The following is a 16,920-nucleotide window of genomic DNA, read 5'->3' on the forward strand; positions in this document are numbered from 1 at the left end:
AACACCCACTTGGTAGGTCTTTTGAAAGTGATCTTGTATGGCTCTAAAAGGTATATCTGGATTCGCCTCAACTTGATCAAAGATTTTTTTGCAGATTAAAGAAGCAGTACAAGCCCTGAGTTTCCTTGTTTGCAAACATGTGTGAGTTTGGTTTAAGGTCCTTATAAACCAGTCGGATTCAAGATTTGACCAAGATGCATGAATGTACCAACCACATGTTACTTTTTGTGTCTTTAATTCTTTACCCTTTCTTTTTGAAGTGGTAGCTTGAGTACCCACTTGGCCTTTATTGGTGACACGTACAACTCCTCTACACTATGCCCTAAGCCTTACATTGTCCAAACATTTCAAAAGTTATAGCTTTAAATTGATAATAGTTTACATACACCAACATATTAAATCTAATAAATTAAGTATAATATGTTAAAAGTTAAAGACATAACATTATAAGTAGAAGTAATATGTTAAAAGTTAAAGACACGATGTGGAGGGGGGATTAGCTTTGTGGGACATTCGCTTTTGGGCCACATAGATCTACCCTTAATTGGCTCCACCTTAAAAGAATAAGCCTTTTTCCATGTCTCTATAAAATACACCTTGTGAACCCATTTGTAAATGTCAAGCTCAGCCTCTGGGTCTTTACTCATCTCATTCAGAGTTGCAATTGCATGTCTGCATGGAATTCCAATTAATTCCCATTTTCTACAAGTGCATGTTTTGTTCCTAACATCAACCACATGTTGACCCTGCAAAGCTCCTGTGACTTGATACTTGTCTCCCCCATTCCACCTATCAATGTATTGTTAGGCAACTGTTTTTCTTGCACCTAGGATGTCTGTTGCTGTGGGTGTTAGTGGACCTTTAGCCTTTTTCATTTCCTTCATGAAATTACATATCCTCTTCATTAGATACTCCCTTATGTATTCTAAACATCCATTGATAGGTTTATCCCTTCCTTTCTCTATCTTCCCATTAAACACTTCACACATGTTTGATATCAACACATCAGAAACTGCTCTTCCTGTGTGTACATTACCATTAAAAAACATTTAATACAATTCACATACAAGTAAAACAGTTCACTAAGTGAAAGACATAAGGACCAAATTGGAATATATAAATTTACCTGAAAAATGACTCTTTGCCCAATGTTTAGGAGGATTTTGCTTCAACCATTAACATGCCTCCTTATCATACTGACTAAACTCCTTCATCAAATGCTCAAACTTAGGAATGGTGGTAGCTAATGCACACTTCCATAAGTGGTCCCTATACTCTGTTTTCCTCCATCTTTTCCTCATATTGTCATGAATATGTCTGATACAATATCTATGCTCAGCATTGCGAAACTATTGCTAAACTGCAGTATGTAAACCCTGCAAAAATCAATTGTCAATCATTAGAATTAATTTAAAACAACACTTTAAATGACCAAATGTATAAAAACCACTTCCAGCTTTACCTTTTGCCTCTCACTTATGAAACTAAAATTTGAGTTTCTTCCAAGGTCCAAGTCATCCCCAATGTTATCTAAAAACCATTTCCAGGTTTCTGTGTTTTCAAACTCAACAATCCCATATGCTAATGGGTAAATTCCATTATTGGAATCAAGACCAACTGCTGAAAGGACCTGCCCAAGGAATGGTCCTTTCATGAAGGCACCATCAAAACCTAATAAGTCCATAAGGCATGCCTTGAACCCTTTTTTCAGTGGACCCAAACACACATAAATTCTTCTAAACTGCCTGGTTGGGGAATCAGGGTTAGGCTCAGAACATACATCTATTTTCACTGTGGTGTCTGGGTTGGTGGCTTGAAGTTCGAGAACATAGTCCCTCAACAGTTCATACAGCTTTCTATAGTCCCCAGTTATATGCTTTCTTGCCTTAACCTTTGCCCTGAACACGTTGTCCATAGTAACACCCACTTGGTAGGTCTTTTGAAAGTGATCTTGTATGGCTCTCAAAGGTATATCTGGATTCGCCTCAACTTGATCAAAGATTTTTTTGCTGATTAAAGAAGCAGTCCAAGCCCTGAGTTTCCTTGTTTGCAAACATGTGTGAGTTTGGATTAAGGTCCTTATAAACCAGTCGGATTCAGGATTTGACCTAGATGCATGAATGTACCAACCACATGTTACTTTTTGTGTCTTTAATTCTTTACCCTTTCTTTTTGAAGTGGTAGCTTGACTACCCACTTGGCCTTTATTGGTGACACGTACAACTCCTCTACACTATGCCCTAAGCCTTACATTGTCCAAAAATTTCAAAAGTTATAGCTTTAAATTGATAATAGTTTACATACACCAACATATTAAATCTAATAAATTAAGTATAATATGTTAAAAGTTAAAGACATAACTTTATAAGTAGAAGTAATATGTTAAAAGTTAAAGACACGAAGTGGAGGAGGGATTAGCTTTGTGGGACATTCACTTTTGGGCCACATAGATCTACCCTTAATTGGCTCCACCTTAAAAGAATAAGCCGTTTTCCATGTCTCTAGAAAATACACATTGTGAACCCATTTGTAAATGTCAAGCTCAGCCTCTGGGTCTTTACTCATCTCATTCAGAGTTGCAATTGCATGTCTGCATGGAATTCCAATTCATTCCCATTTTCTACAAGTGCATGTTTTGTTCCTAACATCAACCACATGTTGATCCTGCAAAACTCCTGTGACTTGATACTTGTCTCCCCTATTCCACCTAGCAAGTTATTGTTAAGCAACTGTTTTTCTTGCACCTAGGATGTCTGTTGCTATGGGTGTTAGTGGACCTTTAGCCTTTTTCATTTCCTTCATGAAATTACATATCCTCTTCAGTAGATACTCCCTTATGTAAACATCCAATGATAGCTTTATCCCTTCCTTTCTCTATCTTCCCATTAAACACTTCACACATGTTTGATATCAACACATCAGAAACTGCTCTTCCTGTGTGTACATTACCATTAAAAAGCATTTAATACAATTCACATACAAGTAAAACAATTCACTAAGTGAAAGGCATAAGGACCAAATTGGAATATATATATAAATTTACCTGAAAAATGACTCTTTGCCCAATGTTTAGGAGGATTTTGCTTCAACCATTAACATGCCTCCTTATCATACTGACTAAACTCCTTCATCAAATGTTCAAACTCAGGAATGGTGGTAGCTAATGCACACTTCCATAAGTGGTCCCTATACTCTGTTTTCCTCCATCTTTTCCTCATATTGTCATGAATATGTCTGATACAATATCTATGCTCAGCATTGGGAAAAAATTGCTCAACTGCAGTATGTAAACCCTGCAAAAATCAATTGTCAATCATTAGAATTAATTTAAAACCACACTTTAAATGACCAAATGTATAAAAACCACTTCCAGCTTTACCTTTTGCCTGTCACTTATGAAAGTAAAATTTGAGTTTCTTCCAAGGTCCAAGTCATCCCCAATGTTATCTAAAAGCCATTTCCAGCTTTCTGTGTTTTCAGACTCAACAATCCCATATGCTAATGGGTAAATTCCATTATTGGAATCAAGACCAACTGCTGAAAGGACCTGCCCAAGGAATGGTCCTTTCATGAAGGCACCATCAAAACCTAATAAGTCCCTAAGGCATGCCTTGAACCCTTTTTTCAGTGGACCCAAACACACATAAATTCTTCTAAACTGCCTGGTTGGGGAATCAGGGTTAGGCTCAGAACATACATCTATTTTCACTGTGGTGTCTGGGTTGGTGGCTTGAAGTTCGAGAACATAGTCCCTCAACAGTTCATACAGCTTTCTATAGTCCCCAGTTATATGCTTTCTTGCCTTATCCTTTGCCCTGAAAACGTTGTCCATAGTAACACCCACTTGGTAGGTCTTTTGAAAGTGATCTTGTATGGCTCTCAAAGGTATATCTGGATTCGCCTCAACTTGATCAAAGATTTTTTTGCTGATTAAAGAAGCAGTACAAGCCCTGAGTTTCCTTGTTTGCAAACATGTGTGAGTTTGGTTTACGGTCCTTATAAACCAGTCGGATTCAGGATTTGACCTAGATGCATGAATGTACCAACCACATGTTACTTTTTGTGTCTTTAATTCTTTACCCTTTCTTTTTGAAGTGGTAGCTTGACTACCCACTTGGCCTTTATTGGTGACACGTACAACTCCTCTACACTATGCCCTAAGCCTTACATTGTCCAAACATTTCAAAAGTTATAGCTTTAAATTGATAATAGTTTACATACACCAACATATTAAATCTAATAAATTAAGTATAATATGTTAAAAGTTAAAGACATAACATTATAAGTAGAAGTAATATGTTAAAAGTTAAATACACGATGTGGAGGAGGGATTAGCTTTGTGGGACATTCAATTTTGGGCCACATAGATCTACCCTTAATTGGCTCCACCTTAAAAGAATAAGCCTTTTTCCATATCTCTAGAAAATACACCTTGTGAACCCATTTGTAAATGTCAAGCTCAGCCTCTGGGTCTTTACTCATCTCATTCAGAGTTGCAATTGCATGTCTGCATGGAATTCCAATTCATTCCCATTTTCTACAAGTGCATGTTTTGTTCCTAACATCAACCACATGTTGACCCTGCAAAGCTCCTGTGACTTGATACTTGTCTCCCCCATTCCACCTAGCAATGTATTGTTAGGCAACTGTTTTTCTTGCACCTAGGATGTCTGTTGCTGTGGGTGTTAGTGGACCTTTAGCCTTTTTCATTTCCTTCATGAAATTACATATCCTCTTCATTAGATACTCCCTTATGTATTCTAAACATCCATTGATAGGTTTATCCCTTCCTTTCTCTATCTTCCCATTAAACACTTCACACATGTTTGATATCAACACATCAGAAACTGCTCTTCCTGTGTGTACATTACCATTAAAAAACATTTAATACAATTCACATACAAGTAAAACAGTTCACTCACTGAAAGACATAAGGACCAAATTGGAATATATAAATTTACCTGAAAAATGACTCTTTGCCCAATGTTTAGGAGGATTTTGCTTCAACCATTAACATGCCTCCTTATCATACTGACTAAACTCCTTCATCAAATGTTCAAACTCAGGAATGGTGGTAGCTAATGCACACTTCCATAAGTGGTCCCTATACTCTATTTTCCTCCATCTTTTCCTCATATTGTCATGAATATGTCTGATACAATATCTATGCTCAGCATTGGGAAACAATTGCTCAACTGCAGTATGTAAACCCTGCAAAAATCAATTGTCAATCATTAGAATTAATTTAAAACCACACTTTAAATGACCAAATGTATAAAAACCACTTCCAGCTTTACCTTTTGCCTGTCACTTATGAAAGTAAAATTTGAGTTTCTTCCAAGGTCCAAGTCATCCCCAATGTTATCTAAAAACCATTTCCAGCATTTTGTGTTTTCAGACTCAACAATGCCATATGCTAATGGGTAAATTCCATTATTGGAATCAAGACCAACTGCTGAAAGGACCTGCGCAAGGAATGGTCCTTTCATGAAGGCACCATCAAAACCTAATAAGTCCCTAAGGCATGCCTTGAACCCTTTTTTCAGTGGACCCAAACACACATAAATTCTTCTAAACTGCCTGGTTGGGGAATCAGGGTTAGGCTCAGAACATACATCTATTTTCACTGTGGTGTCTGGGTTGGTGGCTTGAAGTTCGAGAACATAGTCCCTCAACAGTTCATACAGCTTTCTATAGTCCCCAGTTATATGCTTTCTTGCCTTATCCTTTGCCCTGAAAACGTTGTCCATAGTAACACCCACTTGGTAGGTCTTTTGAAAGTGATCTTGTATGGCTCTCAAAGGTATATCTGGATTCGCCTCAACTTGATCAAAGATTTTTTTGCTGATTAAAGAAGCAGTACAAGCCCTGAGTTTCCTTGTTTGCAAACATGTGTGAGTTTGGTTTAAGGTCCTTATAAACCAGTCGGATTCAGGATTTGACCAAGATGCATGAATGTACCAACCACATGTTACTTTTTGTGTCTTTAATTCTTTACCCTTTCTTTTTGAAGTGGTAGCTTGAGTACCCACTTGGCCTTTATTGGTGACACGTACAACTCCTCTACACTATGCCCTAAGCCTTACATTGTCCAAACATTTCAAAAGTTATAGCTTTAAATTGATAATAGTTTACATACACCAACATATTAAATCTAATAAATTAAGTATAATATGTTAAAAGTTAAAGACATAACATTATAAGTAGAAGTAATATGTTAAAAGTTAAAGACACGATGTGGAGGGGGGATTAGCTTTGTGGGACATTCGCTTTTGGGCCACATAGATCTACCCTTAATTGGCTCCACCTTAAAAGAATAAGCCTTTTTCCATGTCTCTATAAAATACACCTTGTGAACCCATTTGTAAATGTCAAGCTCAGCCTCTGGGTCTTTACTCATCTCATTCAGAGTTGCAATTGCATGTCTGCATGGAATTCCAATTCATTCCCATTTTCTACAAGTGCATGTTTTGTTCCTAACATCAACCACATGTTGACCCTGCAAAGCTCCTGTGACTTGATACTTGTCTCCCCCATTCCACCTAGCAATGTATTGTTAGGCAACTGTTTTTCTTGCACCTAGGATGTCTGTTGCTGTGGGTGTTAGTGGACCTTTAGCCTTTTTCATTTCCTTCATGAAATTACATATCCTCTTCATTAGATACTCCCTTATGTATTCTAAACATCCATTGATAGGTTTATCCCTTCCTTTCTCTATCTTCCCATTAAACACTTCACACATGTTTGATATCAACACATCAGAAACTGCTCTTCCTGTGTGTACATTACCATTAAAAAACATTTAATACAATTCACATACAAGTAAAACAGTTCACTCAGTGAAAGACATAAGGACCAAATTGGAATATATAAATTTACCTGAAAAATGACTCTTTGCCCAATGTTTAGGAGGATTTTGCTTCAACCATTAACATGCCTCCTTATCATACTGACTAAACTCCTTCATCAAATGTTCAAACTCAGGAATGGTGGTAGCTAATGCACACTTCCATAAGTGGTCCCTATACTCTATTTTCCTCCATCTTTTCCTCATATTGTCATGAATATGTCTGATACAATATCTATGCTCAGCATTGGGAAACAATTGCTCAACTGCAGTATGTAAACCCTGCAAAATCAATTGTCAATCATTAGAATTAATTTAAAACCACACTTTAAATGACCAAATGTATAAAAACCACTTCCAGCTTTACCTTTTGCCTGTCACTTATGAAAGTAAAATTTGAGTTTCTTCCAAGGTCCAAGTCATCCCCAATGTTATCTAAAAACCATTTCCAGCATTTTGTGTTTTCAGACTCAACAATGCCATATGCTAATGGGTAAATTCCATTATTGGAATCAAGACCAACTGCTGAAAGGACCTGCGCAAGGAATGGTCCTTTCATGAAGGCACCATCAAAACCTAATAAGTCCCTAAGGCATGCCTTGAACCCTTTTTTCAGTGGACCCAAACACACATAAATTCTTCTAAACTGCCTGGTTGGGGAATCAGGGTTAGGCTCAGAACATACATCTATTTTCACTGTGGTGTCTGGGTTGGTGGCTTGAAGTTCGAGAACATAGTCCCTCAACAGTTCATACAGCTTTCTATAGTCCCCAGTTATATGCTTTCTTGCCTTATCCTTTGCCCTGAAAACGTTGTCCATAGTAACACCCACTTGGTAGGTCTTTTGAAAGTGATCTTGTATGGCTCTCAAAGGTATATTTGGATTCGCCTCAACTTGATCAAAGATTTTTTTGCTGATTAAAGAAGCAGTACAAGCCCTGAGTTTCCTTGTTTGCAAACATGTGTGAGTTTGGTTTAAGGTCCTTATAAACCAGTCAGATTCAGGATTTGACCAAGATGCATGAATGTACCAACCACATGTTACTTTTTGTGTCTTTAATTCTTTACCCTTTCTTTTTGAAGTGGTAGCTTGAGTACCCACTTGGCCTTTATTGGTGACACGTACAACTCCTCTACACTATGCCCTAAGCCTTACATTGTCAAAACATTTCAAAAGTTATAGCTTGAAATTGATAATAGTTTACATACACCAACATATTAAATCTAATAAATTAAGTATAATATGTTAAAAGTTAAAGACATAACATTATAAGTAGAAGTAATATGTTAAAAGTTAAAGACACGATGTGGAGGGGGGATTAGCTTTGTGGGACATTCGCTTTTGGGCCACATAGATCTACCCTTAATTGGCTCCACCTTAAAAGAATAAGCCTTTTTCCATGTCTCTATAAAATACACCTTGTGAACCCATTTGTAAATGTCAAGCTCAGCCTCTGGGTCTTTACTCATCTCATTCAGAGTTGCAATTGCATGTCTGCATGGAATTCCAATTCATTCCCATTTTCTACAAGTGCATGTTTTGTTCCTAACATCAACCACATGTTGACCCTGCAAAGCTCCTGTGACTTGATACTTGTCTCCCCCATTCCACCTAGCAATGTATTGTTAGGCAACTGTTTTTCTTGCACCTAGGATGTCTGTTGCTGTGGGTGTTAGTGGACCTTTAGCCTTTTTCATTTCCTTTTTCATACAAGTAAAACAGTTCACTAAGTGAAAGACATAAGGACCAAATTGGAATAAACCAGTCGGATTCAGGATTTGACCTAGATGCATGAATGTACCAACCACATGTTACTTTTTGTGTCTTTAATTCTTTACCCTTTCTTTTTGAAGTGGTAGCTTGACTACCCACTTGGCCTTTATTGGTGACACGTACAACTCCTCTACACTATGCCCTAAGCCTTACATTGTCCAAACATTTCCAAAGTTATAGCTTTAAATTATTAAATAGTTTACATACACCAACATATTAAATCTAATAAATTAAGTATAATATGTTAAAAGTTAAAGACATAACATTATAAGTAGAAGTAATATGTTAAAAGTTAAAGACACGATGTGGAGGAGGGATTAGCTTTGTGGGACATTCACTTTTGGGCCACATAGATCTACCCTTAATTGGCTCCACCTTAAAAGAATAAGCCTTTTTCCATGTCTCTAGAAAATACACCTTGTGAACCCATTTGTAAATGTCAAGCTCAGCCTCTGGGTCTTTACTCATCTCATTCAGAGTTGCAATTGCATGTCTGCATGGAATTCCAATTCATTCCCATTTTCTACAAGTGCATGTTTTGTTCCTAACATCAACCACATGTTGATCCTGCAAAGCTCCTGTGACTTGATACATGTCTCCCCCATTCCACCTAGCAATGTATTGTTAGGCAACTGTTTTTCTTGCACCTAGGATGTCTGTTGCTGTGGGTGTTAGTGGACCTTTAGCCTTTTTCATTTCCTTCATGAAATTACATATCCTCTGCATTAGATACTCCCTTATGTATTCTCAACATCCATTGATAGGTTTATCCCTTCCTTTCTCTATCTTCCCATTAAACACTTCACACATGTTTGATATCAACACATCAGAAACTGCTCTTCCTGTGTGTACATTACCATTAAAAAACATTTAATACAATTCACATACAAGTAAAAGAGTTCACTAAGTGAAAGACATAAGGACTAAATTGGAATATATAAATTTACCTGAAAAATGACTCTTTGCCCAATGTTTAGGAGGATTTTGCTTCAACCATTAACATGCCTCCTTATCATACTGACTAAACTCCTTCATCAAATGTTCAAACTCAGGAATGGTGGTAGCTAATGCACACTTCCATAAGTGGTCCTTATACTCTATTTTCCTCCATCTTTTCCTCATATTGTCATGAATATCTCTGATACAATATCTATGCTCAGCATTGGGAAACAATTGCTCAACTGCAGTATGTAAACCCTGCAAAATCAATTGTCAATCATTAGAATTAATTTAAAACCACACTTTAAATGTCCAAATGTATAAAAACCACTTCCAGCTTTACGTTTTGCCTGTCACTTATGAAAGTAAAATTTGAGTTTCTTCCAAGGTCCAAGTCATCCCCAATGTTATCTAAAAACCATTTCCAGCTTTTTGTGTTTTCAGACTCAACAATGCCATATGCTAATGGGTAAATTCCATTATTGGAATCAAGACCAACTGCTGAAAGGACCTGCCCAAGGAATGGTCCTTTCATGAAGGCACCATCAAAACCTAATAAGTCCCTAAGGCATGCCTTGAACCCTTTTTTCAGTGGACCCAAACACACATAAATTCTTCTAAACTGCCTGGTTGGGGAATCAGGGTTAGGCTCAGAACATACATCTATTTTCACTGTGGTGTCTGGGTTGGTGGCTTGAAGTTCGAGAACATAGTCCCTCAACAGTTCATATTGCTTTGTGTAGTCCCCAGTTATATGCTTTCTTGCCTTATCCTTTGCCCTGAACACGTTGTCCATAGTAACACCCACTTGGTAGGTCTTTTGAAAGTGATCTTGTATGGCTCTCAAAGGTATATCTGGATTCGCCTCAACTTGATCAAAGATTTTTTTGCTGATTAAAGAAGCAGTACAAGCCCTGAGTTTCCTTGTTTGCAAACATGTGTGAGTTTGGTTTAAGGTCCTTATCAACTAGTCGGATTCAGGATTTGACCTAGATGCATGAATGTACCAACCACATGTTACTTTTTGTGTCTTTAATTCTTTACCCTTTCTTTTTGAAGTGGTAGCTTGACTACCCACTTGGCCTTTATTGGTGACACGTACAACTCCTCTACACTATGCCCTAAGCCTTACATTGTCCAAACATTTCCAAAGTTATAGCTTTAAATTATTAAATAGTTTACATACACCAACATATTAAATCTAATAAATTAAGTATAATATGTTAAAAGTTAAAGACATAACATTATAAGTAGAAGTAATATGTTAAAAGTTAAAGACACGATGTGGAGGAGGGATTAGCTTTGTGGGACATTCACTTTTGGGCCACATAGATCTACCCTTAATTGGCTCCACCTTAAAAGAATAAGCCTTTTTCCATGTCTCTAGAAAATACACCTTGTGAACCCATTTGTAAATGTCAAGCTCAGCCTCTGGGTCTTTACTCATCTCATTCAGAGTTGCAATTGCATGTCTGCATGGAATTCCAGTTAATTCCCATTTTCTACAAGTGCATGTTTTGTTCCTAACATCAACCACATGTTGATCCTGCAAAGCTCCTGTGACTTGATACTTGTCTCCCCCATTCCACCTAGTAATGTATTGTTAAGCAACTGTTTTTCTTGCACCTAGGATGTCTGTTGCTGTGGGTGTTAGTGGACCTTTAGCCTTTTTCATTTCCTTCATGAAATTACATATCCTCTTCATTAGATACTCCCTTATGTATTCAAAACATCTAATGATAGGTTTATCCCTTCCTTTCTCTATCTTCCCATTAAACACTTCACACATGTATGATATCAACACGTCAGAAACTGCTCTTCCTGTGTGTACATTACCATTAAAAAACATTTAATATAATTCACATACAAGTAAAACAGTTCACTAAGTGAAAGACATAAGGACCAAATTGGAATATATAAATTTACCTGAAAAATGACTCTTTGCCCAATGTTTAGGAGGATTTTGCTTCAACCATTAACATGCCTCCTTATCATACTGACTAAACTCCTTCATCAAATGTTCAAACTCAGGAATGGTGGTAGCTAATGCACACTTCCATAAGTGGTCCCTATACTCTGTTTTCCTCCATCTTTTCCTCATATTGGCATGAATATGTCTGATACAATATCTATGCTCAGCATTGGGAAACAATTGCTCAACTGCAGTATGTAAACCCTGCAGAATCAATTGTCAATCATTATAATTAATTTAAAACCACACTTTAAATGACCAAATGTATAAAAACCACTTCCAGCTTTACCTTTTGCCTGTCACTTATGAAAGTAAAATTTGAGTTTCTTCCAAGGTCCAAGTCATCCCCAATGTTATCTAAAAACCATTTCCAGCTTTCTGTGTTTTCAGACTCAACAATCCCATATGCTAATGGGTAAATTCCATTATTGGAATCAAGACCAACTGCTGAAAGGACCTGCCCAAGGAATGGTCCTTTCATGAAGGCACCATCAAAACCTAATAAGTCCCTAAGGCATGCCTTGAACCCTTTTTTCAGTGGACCCAAACACACATAAATTCTTCTAAACTGCCTGGTTGGGGAATCAGGGTTAGGCTCAGAACATACATCTATTTTCACTGTGGTGTCTGGGTTGGGGGCTTGAAGTTCGAGAACATAGTCCCTCAACAGTTCATACTGCTTTGTGTAGGCCCCAGTTATATGCTTTCTTGCCTTATCTGTAACAACCCGAAATTTCATGTCACTTCTTGTACCAACTTGTAATTCCATCCGATCAACCCGACGTCATTTTCAATTTCGTTTCCAATTTCGTCATTTTATTAAGTCATTAGTTTTAATAATTTAAAATGACTTAATGGGGGTCTTAATACATTTAGAAAGCATTTTAACACCCAACTTTAGTGATCGGAATATTTCTAGAAATTACTGTATCGGGTTACGGTAACTCAATCGGATACGACCAAAAACCCCACTTAACATCGGTATCGGGTAGAATTCTATCGTGTCCAATTCCCGAACATTATATAAACATGTTTAAGACTCCATTTGAAGCCTTTGCCCAAATTCTCACTAAACTCTTACAACCTCTCTCCTCCAAGCTAGAATTAAGGTTCAAATCACAAGTTTAAGGCTTCAAATCTTTAAGGTAACCTCTCTAGCATGTTATTCATCATCTTTAGCCTTCAAATTGATGAATTATTTGTGTTTTGGGACCAAGAACATGAGTTTACGGCCAAGGAGCAAGCTTGGGCCGTAAACTCCATTTAATGGGGTTTTTAAGCCCTTAAACCCCTCCTTGACAAGTTTGGGACTTAGATATGGCTAAATGGCTTTAAGATATGGACTCTAAACAATTAAAACATGAACTTTGTGAAGTTTGAAGGAGTTTACGGCCAAGGAGCATTCTTGGGCGGTAAACTCAATAATCTAGGGTTTTCATGCCTTTAAACCCTTCCAAATCATTTCTATGGCTTAGGTATGAATTATAGGACCTTGGATATAACATTTGGACACTTGAAACATAACTTTTGAGGGACTTATGTGAGTTTACGGCCAAGGGGAGTGCTTGGGCCATAAACTCCCTAAAACAAGGCATAAATTCAATTCTAAAGTGTTAGAAAGCCATCCAACACCACCAAAAGCCTTGGAATAAATCAAGGGACCAACCAAAAATAGTTTAAGGGACTTAAACACATCATTTGTGGGTTTTCTAAGAGTTTACGGCCCAAGTTGGGCCGTAAACTCCAAAATTTTTGGTGTTAAAATGCAAACTAAACATCCCTAAAGCCTTTAGATAAATTTTAGAAGCCCTTCTATGCAAGTTTTAGACCTTGAAACACATTATATCACCCTATATTAGAGTTTACGGCCATGAAGAGGGTCTCATAGGCCGTAAACTCCATAACACCCCTCAAATGTCCCATAAAACTCATACTAGGTCTTCGAATAAATTCTATTAATCACATGTGATTGTTTTAAGCATCAAAAACTATCTTTTTCATGGGTAAAGGAGAGTTTACGGCCTTAGAACATACCTTTAGGCCGTAAACTCCAAAAAGTGTGTTAAATGGTGTTCTAAATTCATTTCAAGGCTTGGAAAATTAACTAAAATCACATGTGATTGTCCTTTGTAGCTTAAACTAACCATTCTTGGCCATGGGTGAGTTTACGGCCGTAAACTCTAAGATTATGGCCGTAAACTCATGTTTAAATGTTGTAAACTCATTCCAAGTGTCCCAAGGCATTTTAGAAATCCATTCCAATAATCCTCATGTCCATTTAAGCAATTTAAACACCCAAAACCACACCTACATGAGTTTACGGCCGTAAACTCATGTATGTGTGTGTTTTGTGGTTGTAAACTCATTTAAATGTTTACTTATGGAGAGTAAACTCAAGTCCCAAGTCCCTAGTGCCTTTACACGTCCGAAGATGTCACCCGGGTCACTCCAAACGCTCATTTTGAGATGTTTAACTTCGTTGGAGTGTAATGTTCCATATAATTAGTTAAAGTATCCCTAATTGTATATATATGGACATTATTTCATTTTACATAGGGCATCACAATTAAACAATTCCCGGATCAACGTCTAGTATCCAAAACCAACACATTTCCGAGTCCGGTGAGTTCATACCCCTACCTTTTTCACTGTTTTTCACTGTTTTCAAGGGGGGGAACACAAGCAAAGTACAAGGGTTTTCCTGTACTCAAAATTATTTTCGTTTGTGTGCGTTTCACATTTCTTATGCTTTTAATACTGATACACGTAACTGATAACCAGTAGAATATACAGCTCACTTAAACATTTATTTGTGAAATGGATTTATAAACGGTTATGTTTAGTATATTTCACAAATGGTTTCCATATTTTATCAGTTAAAAGCATGACATTATAATACATAAACAATATAATTCGTACATAGTCTTGTCCTCGGTAACATTCCACAGAGGTACGCGAATGGAGGATTATCCTATTATTACTAGTAAATTTGTTATTCCGTATGATTGGAGACACGTCCTCGGCGAACACTCCACATAGATACGCGAGTGGAGGACTACACCCGTAACCAGAATCTCTGGGATTTAGAGAGCGTGACTTGAGTGTATAGATCTATACGGGGCTGACTACCCCACACCTGGCTGCTAGCTACAGTCGAACCGAAATGGTTCAAGGGTGACGAAAGTCATAAGGATTGTGGACTACTTATTGCCACAAGGTTGTGGACTACTTATTGCCACAGGTTCAGTCTTTAGTATGGTTATGGAACTCGCAATTAGGATAACAGAGATTTACTTATAGTAATAATGAACCATATACTACATTTTTACAGATAACCAGGATTCAGTTTACATCTTTTACATCTTTTACATCTTTTACAAATAATAACCAACATTCAGGAAGGTATGGGACCTTCCTGGAGAAAACTTTGTACATAACCAGGTTTGATAGAATACATCTTTTACATTTAAAACCAACATACAGGAATGCATGGGGCATTCCTGGGTAACATTCACATAACCAGAAAAGTGTAACCAATTGTATATCATTACATCTTTTACAATAACTAACTATTCAGGAAAGTATGGGACTTTCCTGGGAATGCACTGATACATTTTCAGAAACAGAAAGGAAACATAAACATTTTTCAAAACAAAACTATTTATGAACTCACCAGCTTTATGCTGATTTTCAAACCGCTTGTGTTCTCAGGTCAGCGTTAGAACAGGTACCCCGAAGATTTCTTTTGATCAGAAGACGGAGTACGTGAAGATCCGTTTCATTTTGTCTATATATACTATGTATCATAACTATACAAACTTTACTTTTGAAACAACTGTAAAACTTTATTATGTAATGTAATGGTTGTTTTACTTTACTTACTATGTGCATTGGATTTGATACTCAACGTGGAGTCAACCCCGGAAATATTTCCGCCTTCGGTTTTCGGGGTGTGACAGATTGGTATCAGAGCCCTTGTTTATAGTGAATAAAGTATACCAAACCTTACATGGTATAAAACTATAAACACTAAAGGGCCTAAGTCCTCTGAAATAAAAGTATCTCCAGACTATAAGTATTTTCAAAAATATACAAGTATACCGAACCGTCGAGACTCGTATCTATAAGTAGAACAAAACATAAGTAAATGGGTGTTGTGTATTGCAGTTAAACCTGGGCAGTTATGTAGTCGTGTCTAGGGTCAATATAGCCTGGCCAACTATATTCATTCGAGACACGGCCAACATGTGCCTGGGAGTGATTGTGGTACGTGGCATGCCTAAAATTTACCCAATATCCCAAACAACAAATCGTCGCTGCAGCGAACCATGAAATACTATGGGAGTATTTCTCGAGCCAATCCTTTGTAGGAGTTCTTGTATACGCGTTATTCTTTGATTATTACTCTAGTGATAAAATGTTCTATCTTGATAACTCCTTTCTGTTTTATCGCTTAGTATGATGCTATATTTGCTTTGAAGAGATATCTCCTGTCCCATATCTCTTGATTCAATTCAGAGGACTTATGATCCTCTCTTTCTCGATCTTTTTAGATCAAGATGCCTCCAAGAAGAAGACCCAGCTCAAAGAACAACGACAATCCCTCTTCGCCGCCACCCCCTCCCCAGTTTGACCTAGCATCACTCCAGACAATGATGACAACTGCAATGGTAGCAGCTATGTCGCAAATGAACCCTAATGGTTCAGGAGGTGGTTCTCAATCTCAAAACCCTGAAGGTAGTCAGGGACACCAAAGAGGAAGTTCCTATAAGGATTTTATGAACGCGAAGCCAACATCCTTTAATGGCACTGGAGGTGTCATTTCCTTATCCCGATGGTTCGAGAAAATCGAATCCATCTTCGAAATTTGTGCTTGTGCTGAGTCTGATAAAGTTAAATTTGCGGCCTGTACCTTCGATGATAAAGCCTTGACTTGGTGGAATGGCCGAGTCAAATCTCTGACCTTACCCGTAGCCAATGCCATGGGCTGGGAGGCCATGAAAGAACTTCTCATTGCTGAGTACTGCCCCCGTGGCGAAATGCAGAAATTAGAACATGAGCTTTGGAACTTGAAGATGAAAGGTTCTGACATTGCTGCATATACTTACCGATTTGATGATCTCGCACTTCTCTGCCCGGGATTAGTCACTCCTAAAAACAAAAAGATCGAAAGGTTCGTTTGGGGGTTATCTCAACCGACAAAGAGTCATGTTTTGGCTGCTCGTCCGAATACTTACGATAGTGCCAAGACTTTAGCTCAAATTCTGATTGATCACAGCGACGATGTTAAGGAAATCACTACCACTTCTGAGCCGACTCAAAGGAGTGGTGAAAAGAGGAAATTTTGGAAGAAAAAGAAGGGTCAATCTTCCCAAGGCTCCTCCAAAA

At 37.6% G+C, this 16,920-nt stretch overlaps 3 protein-coding genes across 3 annotated transcripts; all 3 read right to left on the bottom strand.

Annotated features, from left to right (window-relative positions):
• Positions 1-4,638: 4,638 nt before the first annotated feature.
• Positions 4,639-5,750, bottom strand: LOC145060010 (protein FAR1-RELATED SEQUENCE 6-like). Its single transcript, XM_079007752.1, has 3 exons — positions 5,298-5,750; positions 5,037-5,211; positions 4,639-4,856 (listed from the first exon to the last, which is right to left on the bottom strand). The coding sequence occupies exons 1-3, from the start codon at positions 5,748-5,750 to the stop codon at positions 4,639-4,641; spliced, it is 846 nt and encodes a 281-aa protein (XP_078863878.1).
• Positions 5,751-6,556: 806 nt separating this feature from the next.
• On the bottom strand, positions 6,557-7,667 carry LOC145060012 (protein FAR1-RELATED SEQUENCE 6-like). Its single transcript, XM_079007753.1, has 3 exons — positions 7,215-7,667; positions 6,955-7,129; positions 6,557-6,774 (listed from the first exon to the last, which is right to left on the bottom strand). The coding sequence occupies exons 1-3, from the start codon at positions 7,665-7,667 to the stop codon at positions 6,557-6,559; spliced, it is 846 nt and encodes a 281-aa protein (XP_078863879.1).
• A 3,496-nt stretch (positions 7,668-11,163) lies between these two features.
• LOC145060013 (uncharacterized) lies at positions 11,164-12,301 on the bottom strand. The gene is made up of 3 exons (XM_079007754.1): positions 11,822-12,301; positions 11,562-11,736; positions 11,164-11,381 (listed from the first exon to the last, which is right to left on the bottom strand). Exons 1-3 carry the CDS (start codon positions 12,299-12,301, stop codon positions 11,164-11,166), a joined length of 873 nt encoding a protein of 290 aa, XP_078863880.1.
• Between the last annotated feature and the right edge of the window lie 4,619 nt (positions 12,302-16,920).

The sequence above is a fragment of the Lactuca serriola genome, chromosome 6 (assembly GCF_051521515.1).
Source record: "Lactuca serriola cultivar US96UC23 chromosome 6, Lser_US96UC23_V15, whole genome shotgun sequence".
Taxonomy (NCBI): Eukaryota; Viridiplantae; Streptophyta; class Magnoliopsida; order Asterales; family Asteraceae; genus Lactuca; species Lactuca serriola.